The sequence below is a fragment of the Alligator mississippiensis genome, chromosome 7 (assembly GCF_030867095.1).
Source record: "Alligator mississippiensis isolate rAllMis1 chromosome 7, rAllMis1, whole genome shotgun sequence".
NCBI classification, from domain to species: domain Eukaryota; kingdom Metazoa; phylum Chordata; order Crocodylia; family Alligatoridae; genus Alligator; species Alligator mississippiensis.
The window spans coordinates 37,209,327-37,236,982 of NC_081830.1; the positions used below are offsets into that span (position 1 = coordinate 37,209,327).

Below are 27,656 nucleotides of genomic sequence, written 5' to 3' on the forward strand. Positions count from 1 at the left end.
TTAGGCCACCTATTTTTTATTGTTTATCACAATGGAAGACTGCAAGTTGCACTTCATAATATGCTAAAAGAAACATTTATCTGTCACTTTTGATGCACTTCTTTTCATAACATGATACTGCTCACTTACAGTTTTTGCCAGCCCCCCCCTCCCTCCCCCCCCCCAACACACATCTTACTTACATATGTTATTGGTTTGGCTCCATCTAAATTCCTCTGTGGAGGAAAAGTTCCTCTTTAGCATAATGCTCAAACACCTGCTGTCATTTTGGAAAGTGCTACTTTGCTCCCACTGTTTTGTTCAGCCAGATAAAACACGACATTAAATTAATTTAGGGCAGGTAGTATCTGCTACTGCACTCCTATTTGAACTTCTGTTACAATATGGTACATAGATAAGCTAAGCATGCCTTTAACTTCTCAACGCATACCTCAAACTGAATTCTGGTGGTTCTCACCATCACAAAGTCACCATCCTAGTTTCTAAGTGACTTCAGGGGGTAGCGCTGCTTTTAGCTCAGTTGGTAATTCACCACTTCACATCCTCAAAACAGAGCCCCTTTAACCATTGTGTACCATGCACAAAAGCACAATGGTCAGGCTTGGGTAGAAAGAAGATGACCAAGTTAACAACTGATTTACTAACAAGAGCGCCTAGCAAAGGTGGTTCTGGAAATTAAAACAAAGATGTTCTACTTAACAAATGAGGGACGTGTTTCCTTTGATGCCATTTTAGACATTGTTCCCGCCATTTACCCTGATATTGGTGTGTGTTTAACGTAGTCCCAAAATAAATATATGTATGAATATCCATGCTAAACACAGCACACAATGGCAAGTTGAGCAATGAGTCTGCTCAGGGACTGGCTTCATCCTGGTCATTGAAGAGACTCCAGGAAAAATAAGGGTATTCAAGAGGACTACTTTGAGTACGCGAGAAGTTTTCCGTGGCTGAAGAAAGAAGGACTGCAGTCAATCAGGTGCTCTCCATTGAAGGGAGAGGGGAGAAATGCTTTCATTTTTATCCCAGCCTCTCTCTTGTTCCTTCTCCTCAGTATCAGATAGGTCTGCAGTTATCATTGCTTTTGCAGTGTGGGAGGAGATGGAGCTTGGAGCTGCATTTGGCAACTGAAATTCATCTCTCTGGTAACAGCACAAAGAAGATGGCTTTAAGGAAGTGACCAAAGCTACAAACGGCAGCCACAAGCCAATGAGAGCGAAGGCTAGGATCAGTGTTCACCACGCATTTTGTGATGTCAGCCTAATAAAGAGGAAACGGACGTCATCAGAAAATGTATAAGCCAGAACCAAACACATCTGCTGCCACCAGTGGTCTCTAACGCCATTCCCCATAGTAACTCCTGCTGTGGGAAGACTGGAAATTTTAACTCGCATATCCCTCAACCAGCAATATTAAACTGTTTCCCCTACAATGCTTTCTTGCAGTGTCCTGAGCAGCTATGAACACCAGCCTTGGCATTTCCACACCCTGTAAGATATTTAAATATGCCTGCAGGGAAAAGAAAACTCTGCAAAATGTACTTTTCTCATTTTGCACCAACAACGATGTGCATCACCTTAATTTATACTAAGTGAAAAAATAAAATGTGAAAGGTTGATTGTGGAGCTTTCGTTATGTGTGATAGCACCACAAAATCTCTCATCTTTCAGAAAGCTAGGCACCCTTGGCACTATCATCCCCCACCTTTCTTCCTTTAGTGGCAACAAAATCCTTCCCAGAGATTGTATTGTTTAATTTCAGCTGAAATCGCTTTTACTTTTTCTCTTGCCTTAATGTTTTATTTGGCACTCTTCAGCCAAACCAATCCCTGACTGAAATCCATAGTAATAGGACCTTTGTTTGTAGAAATGCGTTCTGGCACCTTCTTGACGTGTAGACCAACCTCAAAAGCAGCTGCCCACAGTGATCCTTAAGTATTTAGGGGAATGTAAACTGGCCAAAAATTATTAAACAAAAAAAAAAAGCCCAGTAAATTAATGTGCAAAGAATAGCTTTTGGCACAAAAAGATGTGGGTGAAAAACTGGCCAAAAGTGAAATATCAAAGACTGAGTTTGATAGATAACTGCAGTCATTTGGGGAAAACAAATTACTGTTCCAGCCAAAAAACTGAAAAGAAAAAAGCTGGTTTTGTGGTCAAAGCTTGGGACAGGGTCAGGAAGTTAACATAGCCCAAGTTTTTCACAGATTTTTGGGTGCCCTGTTTGTGACACCAGCCTGATTTTTTTTTCTCCCCTCCCCTTTCAGGCACTAAGGGTGCCTGTACAAGAGCCTGTACAAGAGCACGGAAGCTGCTCCAACATGCTGTAATTACCGTGATTAATCGAGTCTGCTGGAGCATGGCAATTGCCGCACTCCAGTAGCCTCCTGCATCTTGTGTATCAGTGTCCCCATGCTTAAAAATGGTGGCAGGGGTGCTTGAACTAAAGCTCCTTGAACAAGCTTTAGTTCAGGCATCCTGTTGCCATTTTTAAGCACAGGGACACTAATACATCAGAGGCTGCAGTGCTATAATTGGAGTGGCTGTCAGAGCCACTCCAATTAAAGCACTGTCCTCTCCCCCCCCCCCCCATGTGTAAAAGTGCCCTAAGTATGCACAACTGGAAATCAGTTCCCAGGGGAGCTGTGGAGAGTTTGTGTGCCTTGATACGTTCCTAAAGTTCCACATCTGATAAGGGAGTACTGCAAAGCTTAATTCTTTAGTGCTTCTATAGACATGTATGATCCCAGACAGTGCAGTAGAAAACTAGACTATTACATTGTTCTACTCCTGCCATTCCTCAGTAGCCTGCTTACTTGGGTCACTTGGGAAAAGGACCCACTTTTCATGCTCATATTGGTTCATTTCTTGGGCACACCTTGTCTTTTAATCTCTCTAATGGAAACCTGAGAATGAGGAAGGAGTGATGTATAACTTCTAATAGTTTAAGCATTTATTTCCGTAGGAGCCTTTCATTGGAAATCACAGAAATCGTGCAGTTATGTGAAAAACCTCATGTCACGTGCCTATCACAGTTGATGCAACAGATGGCACCATAATTTCCATGCATCCTTATAAATAAAGGTTTTAGTGTGGCTCTGTTGATGGACATGCAGAGCAACGTTCTGGACTCGACTTTGTGGCGTTTCTATGTCTAAATGTAATATCACTTTTGAATACCCATCTGATCCATTCTAATATTTATAGGGCTGGTTGTTCCGTAACTAATATGGAATGCTACCACCCGTATGCAACTCCATGTGATTAAAAAAAAAGTTCAGTTTAATCATTAGTCAAGAGCATACACATTGTAGCAATTAATTTGACTAGACTACTAATGGCCCAAGCATCCAGAGTAAACATAAATTTAGGACTGCATTCCATTGGGGCTGTTCTTGGAGCGAGGTACTTAACGGACACAAATACAGAATACGGATACATTTTTCAAAACATTTATCAGAAAAGAGCACCATTTTCCTCTCTCTTACTTCAGTTGAATTAACTATTATCTGATTCAGGCCTATCCATTTTAATACCTCAACTGGAACCAATAAATATCAGTTTCTAGATTGGGACTGAATTAATGGGCTTCCCCATTGCACTGGAAATACAAACATGTTTCAGTGTTGCAAGGCACTTGTTTGTTTTAAAAATTTTCCTTGCTGAGCAGTTGCCTTAACTACCATTAATCAAATAAAATTTACCCGATAAAACATCGGAAAGGAGAGTTTCAAAGCTTGCTAATTAAATAGGTCTTTCAGTCCTGTGAGGCACTGATAAGCTGTTGTAAGGCCAGTCTACTGTTTCACTGTTAATTATTTGTCAAACATTGTTTAGCCACTTGGTCTACTTAACAGTTACTAGAAGCTTTATTGTACACAGGGATTTCCTTGAAGAGAAAGTCCTACTGGAGGTCATTTTAGAAGCGGGGAACTCCTGGGTGTGGTGACGCCTCCATGGATTAATTATGACTTGCCCTATCTTCCCTGCTTCGCTCTGTGGAGAGAGGAACATGGGAGCCGGCTGCTTACTGGAATCTTTCAAATGCTTTTCTGAGGTCTCGACACCAGGTTTCCTGCCCCGGGGAAGACTGCGGTGGTTCCTCTTGGCAGCAGCCGTCCCTGGCGTATGTGCGAGAGACAAGGGGCTGGGTGCCTGGGCCAGGGGAAACTCAAACTGTGCGCCAAGACAAATGAACACCAGACTAGGTCAGGCAGCAGATATGAAAGGGACTCTTGGAACAGCAGCTTCATTCTGGCCAGTTTGTGAACAAAGCTGGGAATCCTCACACGGGTGCCCAGGTCAGGGGAAAGAAAGCTCAGGGAAACAGTTCAACACGAAAGAAAGGATTGGCCATGTCCCATTATCAGTGGAAATCACTATTTGCATTTATGGAGGGAAGCATCCCCTTTCACGAGCCCAGGTTCAGCTCCTCACTGATAAGTGTATGCTAGAGAAAGCCCATAGTCAGGAGTATCAGGCAGTATCAGCATTCAGGTTTGTGGCTGTTAAAATACTGAATCACGTCCTGGCGTGAATCGGCACAACCTCTTCAAATCCAATGGAGATAGACTGAGTGGCAACTGGCACATGATATAGGTCTGGAAAGTGCAAGGGGTTGGGAAAGGAACAGGACTTCTTGTCTGCTCCCAGGACTAGAGCTGGGCAAAAAACTGAGCTTTTGTTTTGTGGGAAATTCCAACATTCCTAAGTTTTTTGTTCCAAATCAGAATGAAAGCAATTGGAATACCACTGGCCCCATGAAACTGACTGGAAAACTTTTGGAACCCCAGAAAGTTTTGTTTTGAGTCAGGAAGAGACTTAAAGAAAGTCAAGATGTTCAATCTCATGGAACCATTGATCTTATCGAAAGGGAAAAAGGATTTTGTTAGAACAGCTGTTTTCCCCCAAAACATGTAATTTGGATGGAAATATTTTTTTCTAGTGAAATGTTGTATCAAAAAAATTCCACCCAGCTCAACTATTAAAGTGTTCAGATCCAGCCCCACACTGGATGTGACAGTCTTGCTAGATGTGAATGAAGCTGGTGGTTCCATTCCCAAATATCACAAAACCCACCACTACTGCAAGCTCCTTTGGAAGTCTGAGCACAGAAGCTTAAGGATTTGCTAGGCTGAGAACCTGAACTGTCCTTTTAGCCTGAGTCAGGGTTGAAAGACACCCTTGCAGCAGTGGCAGAAGCTTGTGTTGCTGTTGCTCTGTGACTCGGAGTGTGTTTCAGCATTATCATGGGCTAGTAGGCACAATTACAGTGTCTCCTTATTAGGTGGCAAAGGAGCAGGTGCTATCCAGCTAGCATATAGTAAGTGGCTAACCCAGCATGGAAGCAGACAGATAAAATTTAAACCAATGTAACTTTACCCTACTGTTGTTTTACCCCTGATTCTTTAGGACTGTTTCTCTACCAGATTGGGCTGGTTGATGGGTTGGGTCATCTATCCACTACTTTTTTACACCACTGTAATAGTATAAAGTAATTGTTCTGATTTACGTATTGTTTTTATGAGCATCATAAAATGTTATCTATATACCATTACCAGGAATAAGCCTAGGAAGCAGCATAAATAAGGCATTTTTTTAATAATCATATAAAGTTCCAGATGGCAGCAAGTTCTGTTAATATGCTAACCCCTCACCTCTGCAATTTGTGTGGGCAGATGTAATAAGTTTGCTGGCCTCAATCAGTCTCTAGGAGACATCTGTCTGTGTTGCAAGAGTCCTGCAATTTGTGACCTCCCATTATGATTAGTCATCGGTTCTAGAGAGGCCCTGGATAGTAATAAAAAAGGTGGCTGCTGGTTGGGATTGAATTGGGCTTGCAGAGCTGTGCAAGAAACCAAGGCTAAGAATAACCAGAATCAGTGCATGGCAGGAGTGAGGGGTATAGAACAGCTGTGTTGAGATTAGTACTGGTACAAGCAGGATTCCTGCAGGTTAGAACCAAAGCATTTTGGCAGAGTTGTGAAGGGCAACCTTGCTCAGTACTTGCCAAAGGATTGCTCTTGTTTTCATTCACACAGATAACATCGCCTACATTTTTTCCCATTTTAAGGCAAGTCTGAGAAGTGTCAGCGCCTCTTACCCAGCCTCCTCTCCTCTTCAGCCACGTCACCAAGGTCTTGCGCACAAACTCTCCCAAGCAGTCCACGATGGTATGAACCATTGCTGGCTGGGCATGTCTTACGCAGTCCACAGCCAGCCCAGCTGCCACAGCATAGAGTGACGCCACCTTGCCCCACGTGATGCCTGTGGGAAGAAGGGATAATGTTCAGTTTTGCACATATTTTGTGCTGGTAAAGGATGCATCCTCGAAAAAACCCAGAGGATTTTCTCAGATTGAGTCAGGCTGCTGTGCATGCATGTGGCTTTCCATTGTGAATGAGGAGCAACAGCTGGGGAAGCCTCAAGAGCAGAAACAAAGGACATGATATTCAATTATCCCTGGATGTGCTTCTATCCCATCTCATCATTGAGCATATAGATAAGAGCCTTCAACAAATACAACCCCTGGCCAGAGAGGAGCTCAAGAGCAGGCCCACACTATGCTGTGACCTTTGAGGACACTATCAGGAGAACTACCTGAGCCATTCACCCACCATGATGCAAATTCCCGTGCAGACAGAGGCCGTACCAGGGGAGACAGGAGCAGGTGCATCTGACCAAGGCTACCCACCTCATAGCCCCTCATGTCAAACAATGGCATGACCACCAGGCACCCTCAGGACCACATGTTTCACAGGCACACTCAGGGAAATAAAAGTCACTAATATTCCCTGTGCCTTTCATGCAGACAGAGCTTAACTGTTATGCCTCTAGGTGACACCAAGACAGTTTCAGCACAATTAAATTATTATGGAAGGGAAGTGAAGGTGCAGGGCCTAAGTTCATGCTGTGCTTCATGGAGCTCCTCCATCACTTCTAAAATCCATGCACTGACCTCTTAACAATTCAAATGTGGAAAATAAAATAAATGCACAGAGGTTTAGGTGCTGCTGCAAACCCATTCCTACACAACTTTCTGTGGTTACTGCTTATCCTAGCGAATGGAGTATGTGCAGGGTGATGAGGAGTACAATGCTGGCCAGTTATCTAATCTCCCCTGCAGCAGGGCTTCCTGCAAGTACCCCCTGGAAGACACTACAACAGCATTCATCTTCCTTAGGTCCTACTGGTAAGCACTTTATAACCTAGAGGTCAGCAGCGAGTGCAATTCATAGAACTCCCCTGCACTATGCCAGTGCTCCTAGGCATGGATATACAGCTACTCAGTGCTAAACAGCTACAGCCAGATACTATGCAATCCCTCCCATCGCGATGAAGGAGAACAGTGACCTAGAAACATGACCATCTCCATCCAAACAAGCGAAGCAGCATAGCATGATGCCGTGTGCATTTCCTCTCTGCTTTGAGATTTCAGTTTTCCAAGGGCTTGATTATTTTGGATCACTGTTTTTAAACAAGCATGTGGCAAGATATTTTACACTGTTAGAGATCTACAGAGACTATCCAAAGGCTCTCACAGCCACAGGCAGAACCTAGGTGAAACTCCAGTACCTCAAAGTGGTATACAGCAGCTGCTTTTTGGCTGTGGCATAAAGGAGAATGGCTCTAAAGAGAGGATAGATATTATTTTATTCAACATAGGTGAGAAGCAAAAAAAGGGAAATGCAGAGTAGAAGAGTTGGATACCTGCAGGGATATGCCAGGAAACAAGCAAATGCTTAAACATAGGTTGACTGGTGCAACATCTTTGCCTCTTCCATAACACTTCCAAATTCATCAGCAGCCAAGATATCAATTAAATAAAGTTGGACTCCAGAGTCCCTTGCTGTTTACCCTGGAATAGATTTCCCCCCCCCCCCCCCCCACACACACACACATATACACTTTTCTCTCCAGCTTATGAGAGGTTTAACAAGGAGCTTTCATAACAGTTCTATCTAATGGCTAGGAAGTGACCTACAATTGGGATCTTAGGAGTTGCTTTGATAATTAAGACAAACTGTTCTTTAAATTTCAATTACGGATGATCAGAGAGCATCGCAGTTATTAAAATGAACACAAAAACATCCACTCACGCTCCACATTATAGCAGATGGGTGTTTGTTTCTCTCTTGGGGGATGTCAAAAACCACAAGTTCCTCTTGAGCAGATACCATGCCAAGTACCACCCAGCAAAAATTCAGTCCCCGACATCCCTCCTGCCATTAGTGCCCAAATTCTGTATCTCTGGGAGCAGAAGGAAATATGAATACAGCCAAATAAGCATCTATTTTTGTTCTGTGTTTGTTCTCTAGGAAGGCCAGAAGGGGCCCTGCCACATGGCCATTGGTCAGGAAGTTCAGAGTGCATGCAGTATTCACATTTTTTGGTTATCATTCTCACACTCTGTCACCATGACAGTCAGATGGATGACACAGGAAGAGGCTGCACTAACCACATGAAAGAACCAGGCAGCAAGTACATATTACTGTTTATACTGGTGAGAGAGACACTGCCGTTTCTGAGATAGATGCAGAAGGATGTTCACAGTTCAAGTACCTCCGCTCACTGTCCCTGATCTCTTGGGCTAGGACCGCAACTAATACATCACCCTGGTATAACTCCACTCCACTGATCAGCCTCACTGGGGATGTGGCCCCTTGTGATTTGCTTTTTTTTTTTTTTTTTTTGGTTCTGTGGAAAGTTGCCCACAATTCTAGGAATAAGTTTTCTGGCTCACTTCTAAGCTTTTACAAACACGGGTCAGATTCTTCATCTACACGCATGTACATCTGGAGCGACTCTGCCAGCTTTGAGGTGTTCATGTGGAATAATAGAGAACAGAAGTTAGGTCACTCCACTAAAGGTTATTTAACTCTGTTTTACAAACTATTTTTATTTCAAAGGAAGGGAAGCCTTTCCATCAACTTGAACTTGCTTCAGATCATACTCTTGATGCCACTGAAAGGTGAGGGCTAGACATACCCAGATACCAAATTCTGAAAGAATATGCTAATGGGAATTTATTATACAAGCTGATTGTGCAGTCTGAAAATCAGACCATCTCCCCACTGTATTTGGCAGATATCTGTGTTTTACAGGATATAGTGCTGCCTTCTTGGCAGCCTGGGATTACCAGAGGCACATGAAAGTTGGAATCACATGTGGGAATGAAAGGTGGGGGGGAGGTCCGCAGTCAGGGTTACAGAAAATTTGATGCTCTTCTGGATGTGAGGAACCACTCATCATGGACACTTGACACCAACAAACAGATTCTCCACCCCGTGGAACTCTAGCTTCTTAATTAGCATTCTGTTCCACATTTTCACACTAATTAGTAGATTTTGGTTATTTGTACAGCACACCAACCTTCCCTACCCGGTGTCTGGAACAGCATCAGATCATCAGCGAGATGGAGAGAAATTTTGAAGGAAAGAGTTCAGATCATCAAGGTAAGTTAAAGTATATTGATGCTAAGTACTCTGCCTTCCCTACCAACATTCAATGTGAGTCTTAAATTAGTGCTTCTTCTTCTGTTGCTATTATAGGGGAGTTATGAAGCCAGAGCAAGCTATAACTGTTCTGTTATCATGACAGGTAATAGCAATGATGGAGGTTTACAAATGGCTACAACACACAAGCTGTCCCTGCCTTGCTGATTTCCGTAAAGGAATCCTGTTGCAACAGAGATAGAGGGCAAATCCTAGGCTACTTCATGCAAAGTGGGCTAGTTTGTGCCTCCAGCACAGGGCCACAGGGTGGGGTTTGTGGAGGCACACTGCCCTAGTAGGAGGCCCCAGCCTCAGGCAAGAGCCATTAAATCTGGGATCGCTGGGGAGGGATGGTAAGGAAACAGGTGACAGTAGTCCCTGCTCTGCCCATTCCCAGAATGCACCATCCACTCCACTGTGCATGAAACCACTTGCGGTGGTCAGCACGGGGTGCTGGGGGAGCAGTGGACTGCTCTTCATGCTGGAGGCACAACTCAAGCTGATACACTGCTGAGCAGAAGAGCTTGGTTTGTGTCTAGTTCTTGGTCAGAGCAGAGAAGCCTCCTTGTTCACTGCCCCTTGCACACCCACAAGGTCCAGGTGGTCTGGCCCCTTCCTCTTAGATGAAATTGAGCTGCTAACCTACAAATGGAATAAAAAAGATGCAATACACTGATGACCTCCCATCAAATGGAATTCAAGCCAGTCATCAGCGTGCAGAGGAGCTGGAGACACAAGTGAATGGAAAGCTAGTCCAGAAAAAAGAGGGAGATATCTAAACTTCTACCCATGAAGGTACAAAGAAAGCCCCACTTCAAAGTAGGGTTGTTGGTTGTAGATATAACATCTACCCAAAGAACTTTGCCTGCCACTTCAAAGGACACAGAAAGATGTAAAAAGCTGCTTGGAAGGCGTTTAAAATAAGCAGGAGACTGGAGGCCAGCTGTGGAGCTGGAGGTATGTAAACACTGGCTAGCCAAGGGGAAAATGAACTAGTGAGAAAGTTTTGAAAGTGTTCCTGCTGCATCTCAGCTGCCTGCCACTGTGGAGAGCTCAAGCGGCCATGTGTCGTGGGTCTGGTCAGTCTCAGAGCACACATTGCACCATGCTTGCCTCAGTTATTTAAATAACCCTCCCCATTTTAACATCAAAGCAGGCCTCCCAATTCACATCTAAAACCAGCATGATCACAGCAGCTGGGAGATCACACATGGATACAACGCAGTCTCCTTTGGCATCACCTGTTGTAAACAGAGGGAAATCAAGACCCAGAAATACACACACAAAGGCAACTTGGCTGAATGCTCAGCTTCACATGGCTTAAATTTCAGGCAGCAGCAGGAAAACTTCACTCCCGCTAGAGGGAGGGAGCACTTACCCTGACAGCTGGGCATTGGGCAAGTGCACTTTAATCATGCACAGCCCATAAAACAAGGAGAGGGACATTATGGCTGTGACAACCCCACAGCCACACTGGTGCAAGAACCAGTGCTGAGCAACTTTCCCCACCCACTCACTCCCTGCCAAAATCCTGGAAATGAGGCAATATACCTGCCTTAAGGGAGATGCTGAGGGTATGCCCAGAGCTGCTGTTTGGTCCCCTGTCTCTGGCCTGTTCTAAGGCAGCTCTGTAGCCTCATGTTCATGACTGAATGCACGCAGAGGTAGGGTTGGACAGGGCACACTTCACAGCGGTGCTCTAGCACACAGCACAGGTGCCATGTACCCTTAAGCCTGGATATTCCCAGTTCCAAGAAAAGGAATGCACAGGAAACCTCCTTACAAACCCAGAGCAAGTCCCCTTCAGAGAGGAACATTCCTGCATCCTTGTGTCTGGCAGCCCTTCCCACCACATCACTTAGGGAATTTCAAGGGCTTCAGTTAGAAAAAAAGAAGAAAAAACACAGGTCTCTGTTTTCCTTTGTGTTTTCCATAGAACGAGCCCTTCCTTTCTGGAACATGTTTGGTGTAAAAATGTTGAAAGTAAACCAAGACTAGCACAGGCCCTGATCCAAAGCCCATTGAAGTCAGTGGAAAGTCTCCTGCGGTCTCCAAACAGGCCTGGATCAAGCCCCAGATCCAGAGCTGAAGAGCTTGTTGTTGCAGAGCTGCTTGGGGGCCACTGTTGTGCCAGAATCTGTGCAGAGGGAGCATCAGAGCCCTTGTGGTTTCTATAGTAGGGGAACCTCAAGCTCCCAGCCAGAATCAGGGCAACTGCCTAGTGCTGCAGCCCCTGCCCCTTACAGTGCAACAAAGCAAACACACACATAAAGGGCACGAAGGAAGGGCTGGTGCGTCAGCATGAGACGGTGGCAGGCATGCAGCAGGTCAGCCCCGTGACACTAATATTTGCCTGTATCGTGCATTATACACAATTGGTTTCAGAGAGTGCTGCATCTGGGGCTGAGGGAAAGAGGAGAAAGAGAAAAGGAAGAGAGATACTGCCCAAGCAGGAAGACACAGGGCAGCTGGGCAGGTCTGTAGTCTCGGGGTCCAGATGTTTTCTTAAATAAGCCCAATGCTTAGATATGGACTTGGCAACTGAGCCTTCAGTACCTGGCTGGAAAACACAAGCTATGCTTCACAGAGCCGTCTCCCTTTGCTGACTCAAGACCTCTTTCCCCTAGATTAAAAAAATTAAATGAAGGCTTGGCTGCCACATCCTCATCTCTCAGTTTTGCTGGATTTAGCATTACATTCCTAGTCATGGAACCATGCTTGGGATCCAGGAATGTTAGAGTCAGCAGATTTCCTCCACCCTCCACTTCCCCAGCAAGAGAAAAACTCAGTTAAATGATGAAAGACGACCGATTAACCTCACCCAACAAATGCAACTGCTTTTCCTGCTTTTAAGCTCTGCAGTTCATGCACTTGAGGGCAGAGAGCATCGAGGTAGCACCGTGCAGCTCCACCCAGAAATTTAGCTGGGGCCACTAGACAAAGCCACTAGATGTAAGAGTGACACCCAGTCACGGTAGACAACTTCCTTATATAGTCATGGCTTGATTGTGGTCAGTACCTGTCAGTAGCAGGGAACCACAGAGCGCACAGCAGTGTGTTGGGGGGGGCGGGGGAAGGTTGCTTGGCTGACATGCCTTGTGGCTGTCCCTGACTTTTATAACTGGGAACTCCATTATTGTAAGCCTCAAGGGTCAGAAGTCAGACCCCCACTAAAAGCCTTTGGGTACGTCTTAAAAATCAAGAGCATGTTATTTTTTTTTTTAATTAATCAGTTTGGAGTTCTTTTCATTTGCCTTTAGGTTCTGAGCCATTGCGATATAGCTGGGGACAGGTTTGCAAGCTCTTCTCCACAACCATGAGGGCTAGGAATTTGTTTTAAAAAAGCCATCCACATTTCTCCCTGAGCCCTTTGAATCTTGGAGCTTTAACAGCACCTGCTATCCCTCATCTTGTTAAACAGAAGCACAAAAGAATTGGCAACACTGGGACATTCAGAAGCACTGGGACATTATCCCCAGTATCGCCTTTACAGCACAGTGGTGAGCACACACTCCTGTCAGCCAAGGGTGCACTCATGCTTTTTTCTGATTTAATTTCTTGTGTTGGGGCTCCAGAGGAGGTGGAGGGAGATGCTTGTTCCCTTGTAGCAAGCAGTGTTCACATAAGGGCCTTGTTACATGTTAATTTGGGGCAGTTCCTGGAGCTCTTAACCCCTGGATTGTCCACACCTTAACAACTTTAAGTGGCTTAAAGCACTCATTGTGCAGCTCAAAGTTACGCCACTACAGGGCAGGACTATCTCTGATCCACACAACCCAACTCCTGTTCCATTAATCTGTGGCCACTCCCCACATACGTGCCACTCAAGTTGAAGTCCTCCAGGATCCCAGGATGCAGTGGCCGCTCCCCTGCCATCCTGTTCTCTGGACTCTCACACCACCAGCCGCTTAGTGGAGTGGCCCAGGGACTAGACCTGCAGCTTTTCTATCCCCCAGCCTCCAGCCTCCCCACTCCAGGAACAGCGGGCTGGGGCACCTTTCCCCACCAGCACTGAGCTTGCCTGGGATGGTGGTCACTGCTGGACCTCAGGTTCCCCACCCACCCAACCTCTGGGGAGCAAAAGAGAGCATGGCCAGCCTCAGAGAGCCTCCAGACCTGTCCAGGCTCCAGCAAGCCCTGAGCTCCAGCCCTGCAGCTCCAGCAGTGCTCTGTCCCACACACCCGATCTATATGCAGTGCAATAAGAGCTGGTTGCAGCTTCTGCGTGGTTGGGGGCAGCCTGCTGCTAGGGAAGTCACTGCTCCAGAGCAGGGTGGCTGCGGATGGATCTGGGCTATGGGCATGTGACTCTGCTGCTGCTCATGTGGACTCAGGAGCTGGCTGCAGATGGACTCTGCTCCCAGCTGCAGAGTGAAGCCAACTTGGTGGGGAGCTGAATGCACCAGGTGTCACAGCACCCAGCCCTGGGCCTGTGCCCACTGTCGCTGCCTCTACTGTTGCTGCCAGCTTCCCAGAACCACTGCCTGGGACTCCTCTAGCTTCAGAGCCTGGGGGTGTCTATCCATTTGCCCCATGTGCTACTTGGCTGTCCCCACTGGGCCCAGGGACACCAAGGAGGGGTAGAGGGCAGGGTGGATGTGAGGCAGAGCTGTGGGGTGGGAATAGTCTGAAGGATGCTTTTGGGCAGGAGATGTGCCTGGACATGTGTGACAGAGAGCCCAGAGCATGTGGGTGCTGGCAGCTGGGTGGGCAGCAACCTGCCCATGCAGCCCCCTGCCAAGTCCATCAGCTTTGTTCTCAAATGACCACACTGCCTCCCTCCCCTCCCCTCCCCTCCCCACAGTCTAGAACGCTGCTGCTGTGGGCCAGCGAGGGACATAGAGAAGTAGGGCTGGAAGGGACCTCCCTGCTCACCACTCCTCCAGTGTCAAATCACAGCTGTACAGGTGGAGGACAATCAGAGAAGGTTTCTAGGCTGCTAGGTGTGACTGCTCCAAACTCCAAGCTAGCACTAACACCGCCGATCAACATTTGTTTGGCTCAAAGTACATGTAACAAGGCCCTAAATAAAATGCCAGCTTCCACTGCAAATGCTCGAGCCTGCATTCTGTATCCCTCTCAGCAAGGGAAGCTCAGCTCAAACACGAAACAGGCACATGAGTGCTGCCCAAGTGAATTCATACTGAAATTCATACCAATAACTCATACTGATATTCAGCCCGAGTAATTAGAGCCCAGTCATCTTTCCAGCCCAGATGTTCTGCACATCACAGGGATGTCTCCCTCCATTGTGGGCACCTCTAGTATTCCCAGGTTTCCAGTGCTATCCTTGCAGTCCACTTCATCTATTTTATAAGTAGCTCTGATTTCCTTGAGCAGTGGTAACCTACACAAGGGCTCGGCAGCTCTTTTGGTTCAGCTCAAAGCAGTCTCTGGCAAACAGACCTCCTTTCTTGTCCAGTGCTGAACATTCTGTGGTGGGAATCTGTGTTCAGCTTCATCGCATGCTTCAGGTCTCAAGTCCAGACATGCATTAGTGGAGGCAAAGGCAAACATCTGGAATAATGCAAGGAAGGAATCCTAGAAAACCCTGGGCTCTGTGTCTCCTCCTGAGCATCCCCATAGCACCCACAGCTGAAGACAAAGTGCAACAGAGGTCAGGGAAAATAGCAATCTGTTCCACCTTGCATGCAAAAGCCTCTTCTGTATAACCTTTCTGAGCAGCTCCATTGAGAGTTAGTTGCATGTCAGGCCTGCTTTAGCTCCAGACCCTCCTGCCAGCAACATTTCCAGCTTCTTATGTCTTTTGCCCGTTTTATCTGCAGTGCAACAAGGCATTCCAAAATGCCTAACAAGTACTGTCAAGGCTTTTGCACCCTTTGACTGCCTGGAAAGAGAGTAGACAGGAAGCCTTGTTGATTTTTTCCTCAGCATCAGACAGTGTTTACTACCACAGAAAGAGGAATTGGTTCAAGAGAGTATACTTTCACAAGGGACCAAGGCTCTCTTGAAGAAATCTAGTATGAACTATAGCTGCATTTCTGTCACTATACTGAGACTCACCACCCTATCCAGAATAAAAGGATTGATCACCTCTGGCCAGCCAGAAGGCTCCAGACACCAATGCATTTGGCCACTGTTGTCCCCCTGCTTTACCTGTGGCAAGTTATGGTGTTATGCCTTGCAGCTGAGTCAGTTTTACTAAGAGGTTAGATAATGGATCTGTGTAGGATGTGTTGGATAGGAGCGATCCTGTCTCGGGGTGGGGGTTGGGGCTGGACTAGATGACCTCTGGAGGTGACTTCCAGCCCTGCTTTTCTACAATTCTGTGATTCTTAATGAACCTTCTAGTGCAACAGACCTCTGGAGTAAGTGAGGCTCTTGTCTGGTGGAACAGTTCAGGCTGCTAAGAAAATCAGGGGAGGCTGGAAGGGAGGAGGTTCCCCTGCAGTGAGGCAATATTGGCTACAGCTGGGAGAAGGGAATCCAGGAGGAGCTCCCCTGTGATGAGCTATGTCTGGCTCCTAATGTCCGGAGAATGGGCTGGAATGAGGGAGACTCCCACAGAATAAAGATGCTGCAGCTGCCAGTGGTTAGCCTGGAATGAGAGCAACTCCTTGCATGATGAGGCAATGCAGGCTGGGAACAGAGACAGAGGGAAGATGCCTTGTGGAATGTGTGAGATCCCTCCAAGACGATGGGGCACTTCCCTGCCAATGGGATGCAATATAAAGGCAGTGTGCAGGAGTTCCTTTTAAATCATTAGTGCAGCACAAGCTGCCAAGCTGCCTGGAGCTGGGCTCCTGTTACACAGGCCCCACTCTCAAGTGATTGCTGAAACATGTCTTCCCTTGTCCTGCTCCTCCCTCCACCCTGAGCATGCATCTGCTTGGCACAGTACCTGCTGTGAAGATCTGAGCAGCCACCGCCAGGAAAGCATCAGTCACCACAGTCTCTGAATGCAGCGAGATGTTCAGCTGACGGGCGATATTGCGGTAAAGGTTTGGTCGGATGTGTTCCAGCTCATCCCCTAGAAAGGGATCAGGAGTCAAGACAGAGAAAGCACTGTCTTTCTTGTCCCCTCAAGGGCCATCAAAAGAGCCCTTTGAAAAGGGACTATAAGTTCTAGTCTATACCCCAACCTTGTTCTGGCAGCAGACAGCAGCTGTCACCCCTAGCCCCCTACCCCCTCCCCTCAAAGCACATGTATATTCTCACAGTTCTGCAGCTGGAGAACAAAGTGCACCCTGGGAAGATGCTACCTGCAGAAGGGACCACAGCAACCAGCAGAAGGTGAAGAAGCATTGATACATGCTTTATGCCAGCTGCTGGCTGGTGACAGAAGCCATACCCCACTCAGCAAGGAGGGGTAACTGCTGGCAGAAGGGAGGGCTTTGCAGCCACAGAGGTGCTTTGGTAGTGCACATACTCAAGAGTTTTTCTGTCGGAACTGGAGTTGTGCCAGCAAACCCTTGCAGCACCAATGAAGCTGAAGGCTTGGCTAACCCAGCCACAGTCCTCAGGGGACAGCTATTTTTGTCCCTCATTCTACAAGCCAGAGAAGAATGGAAGCACCAGGAGAGAAGCAAGCCCTGCCCTAATGCTTGAGGTCAATGGAGGGTACAGGGGAAGGCTGTATAAGTACAGACTCAAGTATCTGCCACATTTCTGGTGCCACTTGGCCAGTGCAAGGGTTAGGGCAGCTCCTATGTGCAGTCAGGAATGCCTCAGCTATACCTCTCCTGCCCTTAATGGTCCCAACCCACCTCAAACACTGCATGTTCCCCCACAGAGCCCTGGGTGCAATGTCAGCCAAAGCAGGAATGCACTTAGTGGAGCGGCCCCCTGTGCTGGTGGCTTTCATCAGGCTTAAATCTGCTTCACAGCTCTTTTCCAGAGGGGCCACTGAGCAATGGTGAACTGGGCTCTGGAGTGGCATTTCCCACGACCGCAGAGGGGGGCCATGTCAGGGCTTGGACTTGATCTCTGGAGCTACCAAACCCTCTGCTCACACCACTAACCCCCAGCTACACTCCCCAGCCTAGCTAACCTGACCAAGGACTGCACTTACATGACTAAGTACAGTCCTTGGACCAACCGGTTAGCCAGGCTGAGAAGACATTCTGGGAGATGCTCAGCGAAATAAGATTCTGATTTCCATAAAGCAAGGTGAGATGTTTCCTTTTATCTTAGCTCACACAGCCCACACCCCTTTTCAGCACCCCATGCAGCTTCTACCAAACAAAAAAGCCTTAGCAGGAAATGGACTCAATGGCGTTCGATTCTGATGAAAGCCAAGAATCTGCCTGGAGCTAAGAAACATTAATTAACCAAGTAAAAAGACTGTCAAATTCAGCTCCCTTATGGTAATATGGGCACAGAGCAAGGTCTGGAGCACTCTGCGTTCTTCAGACAGCTACATGGTTTCCTCATCTGCCTACCTAGCTCTTAAGCAAGGAGTCTTCCGAATGTGCTGAAACATGAGCTTGAGGCTCCGGGCAGGTCTCTCACCCAGCTTGGTGGCGTTCCCAGGCACATGTCAGCACAATGACCAAGGTGAAGACAATGCCAGGACAAAAGTTCCTCTTACTAGGCTAAAGCAGTGGGCTTAGATACCGGCATCATGGCTCTACCTTCAGTATGAGAAACAACTAAGTGTGTTGTGGGACTCTCGCTCAACATAAATTGTCTCCACCATGTGACCAACCTGGTTTCAGGCTTGGGAGCTGCATGGGAGCTACTGTACTCAGCTTCCCACATTGCTCAAACATCTTTTGTAGTGGGTGTGGCGGGAAGAGCTGCTAGAGCACATTCAAGTCCTGTCTACACTGCAGGGCAGAACTGCAATACAAATGTGCCTTGGGGATAGAATACCAGGAACAGATCCTCCTCAAAACTGGCTTTATGGTTAGAATGGGACCTAAGAGGCAGGGTTTCACCCAGTCAAACTAAAGGCTCATGTCATGAAAGGGTTATTAGCTACTAAATCTTAGCCTATGCCTACAGCCACTGACAGTTTTAAGATCCTGAAGCAGGCAAACAGCAGCTTCACAGAATTCAATAAATAAAGCATCCCGACCCCTCAAAGGATTTAATTGTTCCATGCAATCTGATTAAAAGAGGAAACCTTGCAAATGCATGGCTGAAACTGATAAGAGGGAACTGGTACATACAATATTGACAGCTGTTCTCCTATCACAAAGAATACACAAGCTTATCCACACACACAAGTAACGGCTTCCCCTTGGGCAAACTGAAAGTCATGGATGGGGTGGGGGAAAGGGGGTGAGATAAGCATTTGGCACAGCACTGTTATTATTACACATTAATTTTATTACAGCAGGGCCTTACAAGTCCTAAATGAGATCAGGGCCCACTGCGCGAAGGGTAGTACCCATGTCATAAGGCATTGCCTACCATGAAGACCTAAGTAAAGAAGACAGGCAAAGGAAATGGGGGCATGGAGAGATGAAGTACCTCAGCCCAGTAGGCCAGTGGTAGAGTTGGAGACAGAATCAAGGCCTTCTGCCACCCAGTGCAATTCCCTACCCAGTAGGCAATCCTGCCTCTCCAACAGGGCAGTATTCTGTGGCAGGATTCTCTCCCCATGCTCAGCTGCAATTACGGACTTCGCAAGCTTGAGCAGCGAGATAAATTTTGGTGTTTCTCCTCCTTCCCTTACCAGAAATTGTGAAAGAACCAGTACAGCAGCTTTGCAAGTTTATTTACGCAGCCCCAACTGAAAGCTGGAAAGGCCACTTCCCAGGCTGTAGCTACATTCAGAGACCTCCTCAATGAGATTCCAATTTTAAAGTACTGCAAGGCAGCCTGGATACTCTAGGACAGGAAATAATCATACCAACTGCAATGAGTGAGCCGGACTTACCCTGTTTCAACTAGTGCATAGTCACTTTTGTCTCTCTATCCCATCAAAAGTAAAAGTGCAATAATTTATGACCTGGTTCATTAAGGAAGTGACTCTCAACTGAGGTGCTGTGAGACCCTTCTCAGAGGTGCTACAGCACCCAGACCCCTGTTTGAGGAGGTAAGCTCTTCCCCCTGCCTGCCCTGGGATCCCACAGACAAGGGGCACCCATAGCTTTCCACTTCCACCCTCCAGCAGCCCCTGCACTGGTTGCTTTGAGCAGCATGCTCTGCCACAAGTGGATGCAGATCTGCCCCCAGCTTTTTGCATGCTCCCCGGGTTGGTGGGAGGGGCTGTGCAGGCAGGTGACACTGGATCCTGAAGTATGAATTCCCACAGGAGCAACCACGGCAGCAGGAGCTGCACTTGCCCCCTCAGGTACAGACTGGAGGCAGAAAGGGGTCACCCTCCTCTCTCCAAACCTCATGTGGTCCTTTGCCCCCTCTGCCACCCCTTCAACCCCCTCAACACCCTACCTGTGCCATGTGCATGCAGCCTGGCACCTTCTCCTGGGCTCTGTCCATTTTGGTCCCAAGGCTGGAGTTCAGCGGGGACTGCCCTGGGAAAAATAAGGCCAGAAACTGGCCCACCAGTTTCTGTTCTCCAGTGGTGACCTGGGCCTATGTGTAGGGAATCCAGGTGCCTCAATGGGCACAGGCATGCACAGGGGCAGGCAGAGCCAGGGAAAGCAGCCTGAAGGGGTGACTCTTACATTACATTTCATATTATATGGGAAAATAATATAAGCATCAATTAACAGCACATTAATAGATAATATGTTTATATTATAATGTTAATATCTAATCTGCACATCACAGAGCAACATTCTCACAAAAGGACTCTCAGATTGCCAGAGGAATACACTTCCAGCTTCTGTCTCCCTTGTGTAAAATGAACTTTATTTTCTTCCTAGAAGAACTTTTACAATCTTTCAATTCTCCTCAGCCTAATGAAGGGTTTGTGTGCCTGAAAGCTTAAAAGAAAGATTTTTTTTGGCCACTATTTAGTTGGTCTAATAAAAGATATCACCTCTCAACCAAGAGCTTTGTGCATCTCTATAATGTTCATATGATATTTTTATTCGTTTTTTTAATGGAGTGCTGCTAAATCCTGCCAATTTGTGGTGGGCTGCCTTAAGTCTAAAACAGGTTGAGAACCACTGCTTTAAGGAGTAATTCACTGGGCTTGGCTTCAATTACTGCAGCATAAGAGCAGCCAGACAGAACAGTTTCAACAGGTCGGCTGACATGCACTCATGATCAGTAAGATCCTCCCCTCCAGTTTGAAGCAGCATGGTTCTTTGTTTCTTCACATCCTTAATCCAATTAAAACCTTTATACTGATTAAGCCTAATTTGGTAAGGAATCATTTCAAATAAAATATAAAGCAGCTGTAAATCAGATTAAGAGTAGGCACACTGGCTTGCACTGATTTAACTTAATTTAAATTTAAGCCAATTTGTAATTAAATATGTAACATGTAAATGACTTACTCATGTCTAGGATTTGCTTATTTATTATCCACCAACATTTGGTAGGGCTGTGCAAAACAGCACTGTTCCACTTCGACTTCCATTTCAACATTTCAACAGAACAGAGTTTCATTTCAAGTTTCCTTTTGTTTCAAAAGCACTGTTCCGTTTCGTTTCGTCAAAAGTGTTTTGATGCTGTTTCACTGTTTCGCCTGTAAGCCATTCCACAGCCAGCACTGGGAAGTTCAGTGCTGCCTCAGGCCCCAGCTCACAGTACCAGCCTCCTGTGATCCGGGAGGCAGATCAGGGGCCCACACCCCAGCAGTCCGGCACAGCCCCCGCAGCCCTCCTGGGGGTGTGGGCAAACCCCCGATCTGCCTGCCAGATGACAGGAGGCTGGTGCTGCCAACTGAGACTGGCGCTGCAGCCAAGTAAGCCTGGCTTTGAAACTCGAAACGTTTCAAAACTTTTGAAATGTTTCAAGTACCCTTGTTTAATTTCAAAGCTGTTTTGAAGGGTTTTGTTTCATTTTGATTTCACTGTTTCGAGCTTGAAACTCATCAAAATAACTTTGAAATGAAACACCGGGTGAAATTTTGCACAGCCCTACCCTTTGGTGGCCAGGCTGATTCTGATGGTGTTTAGTAATGCTTTGTACAATGTGGTTTTCTGATGTGGCTTAGAAGGCCAGCTCACTGCCCTTTCTGCGAGTCTTTTCACAGCACCTAATGAAGTGAGCTCCAGCTCACAAAAGCTTATCCTATATATATTTTTAATTTGGTTAGTCTATGAAGTGCAAATCTACCCTGCCTTCTGCTTTACGGCACGCTAACACAGCTTACTATGTTTCACTCCCCCTCAGAAACTAACTGCTACCATATACCAAGAGAGGTGGTTAGCTGGATCAGTATGAAGTCAGACAGAAGGCAGGGCATTGTGGCACCCTATAGACTAATTCAGAGAGGCATAAGCTTTTATAACCAACAGCTTACTTTGTCAGATGCTACCTAAGCTGTTGTTTATGAAAGTTTATGCCTCACTGAATTAGTTAGTCTATAAGGTACCACTCTGTTCTGCCTCCTGCTACCATATAGTTTGTGGCTTCTGATAGCTGGGGTTTTTTTTGCACCCTTCTTCTGAGAGTCCCAAAGTACTTTAGAATATTAGCTATGTGTGCCTGAAAGTCCTAGGTAAACTGAAGCAGAAAGGACATATGATTGTGATGCACTGTCACTAGTGAAGCTGAGCACATGAGACAAGTGTTGCCTTAATTTCCTCTGATTTAGTTACTGAACAGGGATGGTCACCAAGAGAAGAAAGCCTACGTACAGTCACTAATTGCAGAGCCATCCACTCTCCCCTCAGCACAACATTGCCCAGCTTAGTAAGTGGCAGAAATTGTTCCACATAGAGTAATGTTTCTTTAAAACAGGCTTTTGAAATGAAATGCTGCCACTGCTCCCTGTTACCACAGTCAATGCATGGGCCAGCTGGCCTGAAGTACAAGATACAGTTACATGTTGTACTGCTGGAGATTTGCATTTAGGAGGATTGGCTTGGGAATGACTTGCCTGGACAGGAACACTTCCTAGTGGGGTGATGTGGGGACATTGCCTACCCATTTGGGAGCCAAAACTCTGACTATGCCCCTTTAATTTAGATTTGGCTCAATTGCGTGTGTATGCACATGGGCGTAACAGATTGGAATCTGACCTTTGTCTTTTTTCCTAACAAGTTTTCTGAATACAGGAGCTTATTTTAACAGAACTGTAAGGACCACACTAGCGTTAGAGCCTACCCCACTAAAATTACAGAGCAACAGGAATCCCAAACATCAGAACATTTCCCAGAATCTGTGCAGATCCCTGAGAAGTACCAGCTCACACCCAGGCACCATCTCCGTGGCAGTGCAACCAAAAGCTAAGCCAGGAGCCCCTCTAAGGAGACTGTAAGGTGTGGAGAAGGAACTGGGACTGCATATCTGGGCACCCCATTCTTTGCAATTCAAGGAGCTTGGAGGAGGAACACGTAACTGCTGCTTCCTGATTTCTTCTCTAATACAGATGCCAGCCCCCATAAAACACCCTCACAGGGCTAAGGGGAGCAAGTACTGACCCTTAGCCTTCACATGGAGGGACCCTCTGCACCTAAATCTACAGATAAAAGTGAACTCTGATTTATCAAATGGGTTCAGATACCTAAAGATCCTCTTCTTTTGCAAAGCAACTGACTTCTCATTCTCCCTGCTCATCCCAGGCAAGATGAAAAGCCTGGAGAAACAGAACTGAACCATTCCCTATGTGGACTCTAGTCTGGAATAATTTGGAAGGGCACTAATTTTTCTGCAGTAGAGCATGAAGAGCATCTTCAGTACTGCATCCAGTAGAGTCTATGTGGGGAGCCATCTTAGCCAGTTTCCTCAGGTACAAAATCCCAAGTCTAAAGTATCCTCTGTAAGCTTTACAGGAGCTGTGCATGAGTATGAAGGTGCCTACGCACAGCTTATGGGAACCACAGCGGATGGCAGCAGGGGAACCAGGAAAGGATATTTAGGTGTAAAATCTTAATTTCATTCCATGGGCTGGTCCCAAGAAGCTTCCTGTACAAAGGACACATCAGCTACTGCCTTCTGTTGGCCAACAGAAGCCAGGTGAGTTGCAGTACTCAGGGTGCTGGGTGCATTGGGTTCATTGGGGAAAGCTTCACTGGGCCTCATCTGGTGAAAACAAATCTGCTGTGACATCAATGGCATGATGCTATTTGATCCTAGGGGGACCTGGCCCCAAAGGGACCTCAACATAAACACCACTGCTAATGCTGGTCTCCCCTTCAGATGGTCCCCTGATATCTGTGGGATTTTACCACCTGTGAGTCTGTGCCACAGCTGTGGTTGGCAAGGCTAATGCAGTCTGGGCAGCTGCTGCAGCAGACACAGGTGGCAGGTTGGGTTGTGGCTTTTACGCAACTATGCTGTTGTTTTCACTTTCTCTTTATTCACAGCATGCCTAATCTCCTGGCCTGCTCACCACACCATTGACTGCTTTGGCACATAACCAAGAGCAGGAAGGCTCCAGTTCTTCCTTTCACAGGCTTCCCACAGCTGGGGCAAGAGGTTGTTTGGTTTGTTGCACCAGCTGGTATGGAAACAGCAGTGGTTCAATACTTTAAAGTGGCTTGGTTAGAAGAGGAGAAGGAATGTGACGGGCTATGTGCTGAGATGCTAAACAAATGGACAGGAAGTGACTTTGTAGTCTAAGAGGAAGGATACTTTCCCCTTGCAGCTCTTACATGAGGTTCTGTTCCAAGCAGGTTTGCTTAGAAGAAAAGCCAAGATACTATGCCTATAAGCCAAATCCTTCCATCTGGACATGAGTAAGTAACAGGACAGTCATCCAGGAGATGTCTTCACAATCACTCTGTCACCTGCTCACCCTCCAACACACTTTTGACCACCCACATGTGAAAGAAAAGCAACTTGATTCTACCTCACCCATTCAGGTAGGGGAGAAAAAAAGGCCAGAAAATGTGGGAGGGAGTGGAACGAGAGACAGGAACACAGGGAGGAAAGAAAAGATGCTGAAAGCAAAAGAAGTTAGAAGCCAGATCAGGGGAGAGAGAAAAAAAACATTTGGAGATAAAGAGAATTTAGAGAAAGTTAAACAAAAGAATGAAAAATTAATCTGAAGGGAAAATTTCTGCTCCTAAAAAAAGGATTCCCCAAGATACAGAAAGAGGAAAGCAGGAAACAAAGAAAGGAGGGAGCCAGGCAGGCTGTCTCCAGTCCTCAGAAGAAACACCAGTGCAATGCCACAATGATCTCAGACTGTGTCCACGGAGACAATGGGTCCAAACCAGCTAAGGATTTGTCTCATCAGATGATTTTAAAACTTCCCTCAGACAACTGGAAACTGGCTTGACTTTAACACAACAAAGGCTAAATCCTAACTGGATAAATAATTTGTCATTCAGCAAGGGCAGCTGTAGGCACTCAGATGTGCATTGGGTTTAAGAAAAATCCAGCTGGTGGATTCTTGCTGCGCAGTATCTGGTCCAACACCACTTGTATATCTCTTCTCTCTGTAGCAAGCACCCTGGGTGGGGGCACACGGTAATCACTGCTGGCCAGCAGCCTCCTGTTATATCACCTAAACATCCCGCCCCGGTTCCTGGCACACATCCTGGTGTTAAGTTGACTTTGCCTGCAGTGCATTGTTGGGCACTTTTAATACAACCTAGCTGTCACCACCACACAGTTGCAGCTTGTGCTACTGCATATTGCTGTTCATATCATTTTTCTCTTGCCCAGCCAGTTTAAGCAAAGGTCCCTGGACCAATGACTCAACTACATCCCTATGTTGAGGCCAGAAGGAGTTAACAGTTACCCCAGTGACAAAAAACAAGAGAGAAGACTCATCTCCAACTGAATGATTCAGATGATCTAAGGCAGATGGCAGCAGATTAACTGTAATGCTCTGTTACTGAAATGCAGCCATTATAAATATCTCGAATGCATGCAGACCAAGTGGCAACCCCCACAGCTAAGTGTCCTTACAAGTCTGCTATCAGCAGCCAGCATGAACACCTGAAGCAGCCCAAATTCACAACTAGCAGAATTCTTCCTGAACAGCAGCCCCAGTTGTCAGGGGAGCTGAGACAAGTCATTCTATGCAGAAAAGACTGAAAGCTCCACTGGGATACCCATTTGGGGAGGATACAGGTTGAATGAACCAAAAGGCTCAGAGCCTGACCCAGCTCCAATTGAAAATCAGTTTTAACTTCAAGACCAAGCCTTCGGTTGCTTTTGGTTTTTGGGATTAAATAGGCTCTTGAGAATTGCTGGACTCTCTTTTAGCTCCAAAAGTTTCTAGCCCCTCCAGGCACGAGTCCTGGAGTAGCTTGGGGAAGTTCAGGGGAATAAATCTAGATGCTCTTGCTATAGAAAGTGTGCAACACCTCACTCTTTAGAGAGAGGAAGGTCTTGGCTCTATGAAGAACCTCTAGGCAGCCAGGAGCCACCCTCCCTTTTGCCTCTTCCTGCTCTAGTCAGGAGTGCTCCAAATGGAACACGCCACCCACGGCTGTACCCACCTAGGCGCAGAAGTATACTGGACACCTCTGCCAGCTTGCCACCGGGGAAAGGTGCACTGTATTCAGGTTTGCTCCAGCCGATGCCAACCCGAATCAACCTGGAATGTATGTAGTCTCTACAGAGCACCTTGGCCTGGGACACCAGCTCCTTGTCAGTGGGAGATCGGTCAAAGACCTCCATCACCTCCGCAGCGAAGACTGAGGAGCGGCGTAGCACCTCCATCTCTGACAATGGAATCCAAGGGTTCAGGGTGCTCCTGTTGGAAATCTGCTCCAATGTCGCTGATGAGAATCTGCTGTTGTCATTTATAAGAAAAATAACCCATTGGGTTCATGATTTGTCACAGCTCCCAGCGGGGATTTTGAATGAGCCTTCTTCTGCTTTACCTGGTGAAAAAGAGAATGTATGAGTTGACTAGCTCACAGGGAAAGAAAAAGAATAGGAGCCAGAACTCCAGGGGATCTGCACCACAATGCCATTGATTTCAGTGATACTACACTGATTTATGCCAGCTGAGGATCAAATCCATTGAAACTTATAGACAACTGGCCAAATCCTGCAATCACACTCCCATTATCTACAAAGGGAGTTCTGCCCAACTGAGGATGAGAAGACCTGAGCTAAAAGGTGTTTTGCTTTTCTCCTTTAAGAATCAGCAGTAATGGTATTATATTTCAGAGAAAGAAACAAAATCTGGAAACAATTTGTAGACTGTGTAGATAACGTAAGCTTGTTTCAATTAAATTAACTAGACAAAGCAAGAGTCCCACATTCTGGCACAGATACAAATCCCAGCTGAGTAGGGCAAGGATCTTTTTGAAGGAAGGGCATCAGCACACTGCAAATACAATGCTGCATTAGTGTTTCAATGTCCCACCAGCCCTTCCTCTCAGACAACAGTTTCTTGTTTAGCTCAACTCAATTCTCAGTTTGGTTTTTGTTCATATAGCTTTTCACTTTAAGAAAGCACTGTACCAGCTGCTTTTCCAAAGCCTTCCACCTGAAACTGTCCTAATGAAATGGAGAAGCAGAGGCTAAACTTTTCAAGCATGTGTACCTAAAATGAGGCTCCTAAATCCATTTATAGGCACATGGAGAAAAAAAGCTAGTTTACTTTAACAGGAGTTGCAGGTGATTAACATGCCTGGAAAAAGTCAGACCAAAGCTTTTCACTAATGTACTTATGAACAGATCTGAGCTTCTCATTTCTGGCACCCATATTTAAAAACTGAGCTAAAAGAAAAATCTCAAACGTTTACATTTTCCCAGTGAAGGAGATATTTACCCGTCGTGCTGCATTTTTCTCCTCGATGATTTTTGGCTGGTTTCACGTGTTGCTCTCGGTTCTTTGGAAGGTTCAGATCAAAAGGACACCTGGCTCTAGGATTTATAGAGCATAATGATTTTCCACTCCCATCCTCTGCTGGAGCTAAAGAGCATCTGCCTGCTCTGGACTGCGCTCCAAGAGGCTCCAACCAGTTACTCTCTCCCCATCCTTCCAAATCCTATTTGTGCTCCAACAACGTGATCCCAGCACTTGCTCTGCCGCTTTTAAAAGACTGAGACAGACAGAGGAAAGCTTCTAGCTTTAGCCTTGTAAGGAAGATGAAATAACAAGGAGGTGGGGTTATTAAAGCCAGCTAGTATGGATCTCCCCACCCCTTTTTTTTCTCTTAAGGAGGCTCTGGGCAGTTGTACTGCTAGGTTAAGAGGGCTT

The 27,656-nt window shown here is 46.4% G+C and overlaps 2 protein-coding genes across 2 annotated transcripts in view; one reads left to right on the forward strand and one right to left on the reverse strand.

The window, feature by feature from the left end:
* THAP4 (THAP domain containing 4) overlaps positions 1-19,768 on the forward strand; it is a 66,036-nt gene extending 46,268 nt beyond the window's left edge. Inside the window, exon 6 of the mRNA XM_059730823.1 lies at positions 9,363-19,768. Coding sequence (XP_059586806.1) covers positions 9,363-9,431 — 69 coding nt within the window. The 3' untranslated portion in view covers positions 9,432-19,768. The remainder of the gene's footprint in view (positions 1-9,362) is intronic.
* On the reverse strand, positions 1-27,545 carry BOK (BCL2 family apoptosis regulator BOK). The gene is made up of 5 exons (XM_006267034.4): positions 27,225-27,545; positions 25,939-26,325; positions 16,356-16,484; positions 6,103-6,266; positions 1-1,260 (listed from the first exon to the last, which is right to left on the reverse strand). The coding sequence occupies exons 2-5, from the start codon at positions 26,159-26,161 to the stop codon at positions 1,135-1,137; spliced, it is 642 nt and encodes a 213-aa protein (XP_006267096.1). The 5' UTR covers positions 26,162-26,325; positions 27,225-27,545; the 3' UTR covers positions 1-1,134.
* Positions 27,546-27,656: the final 111 nt, after the last annotated feature.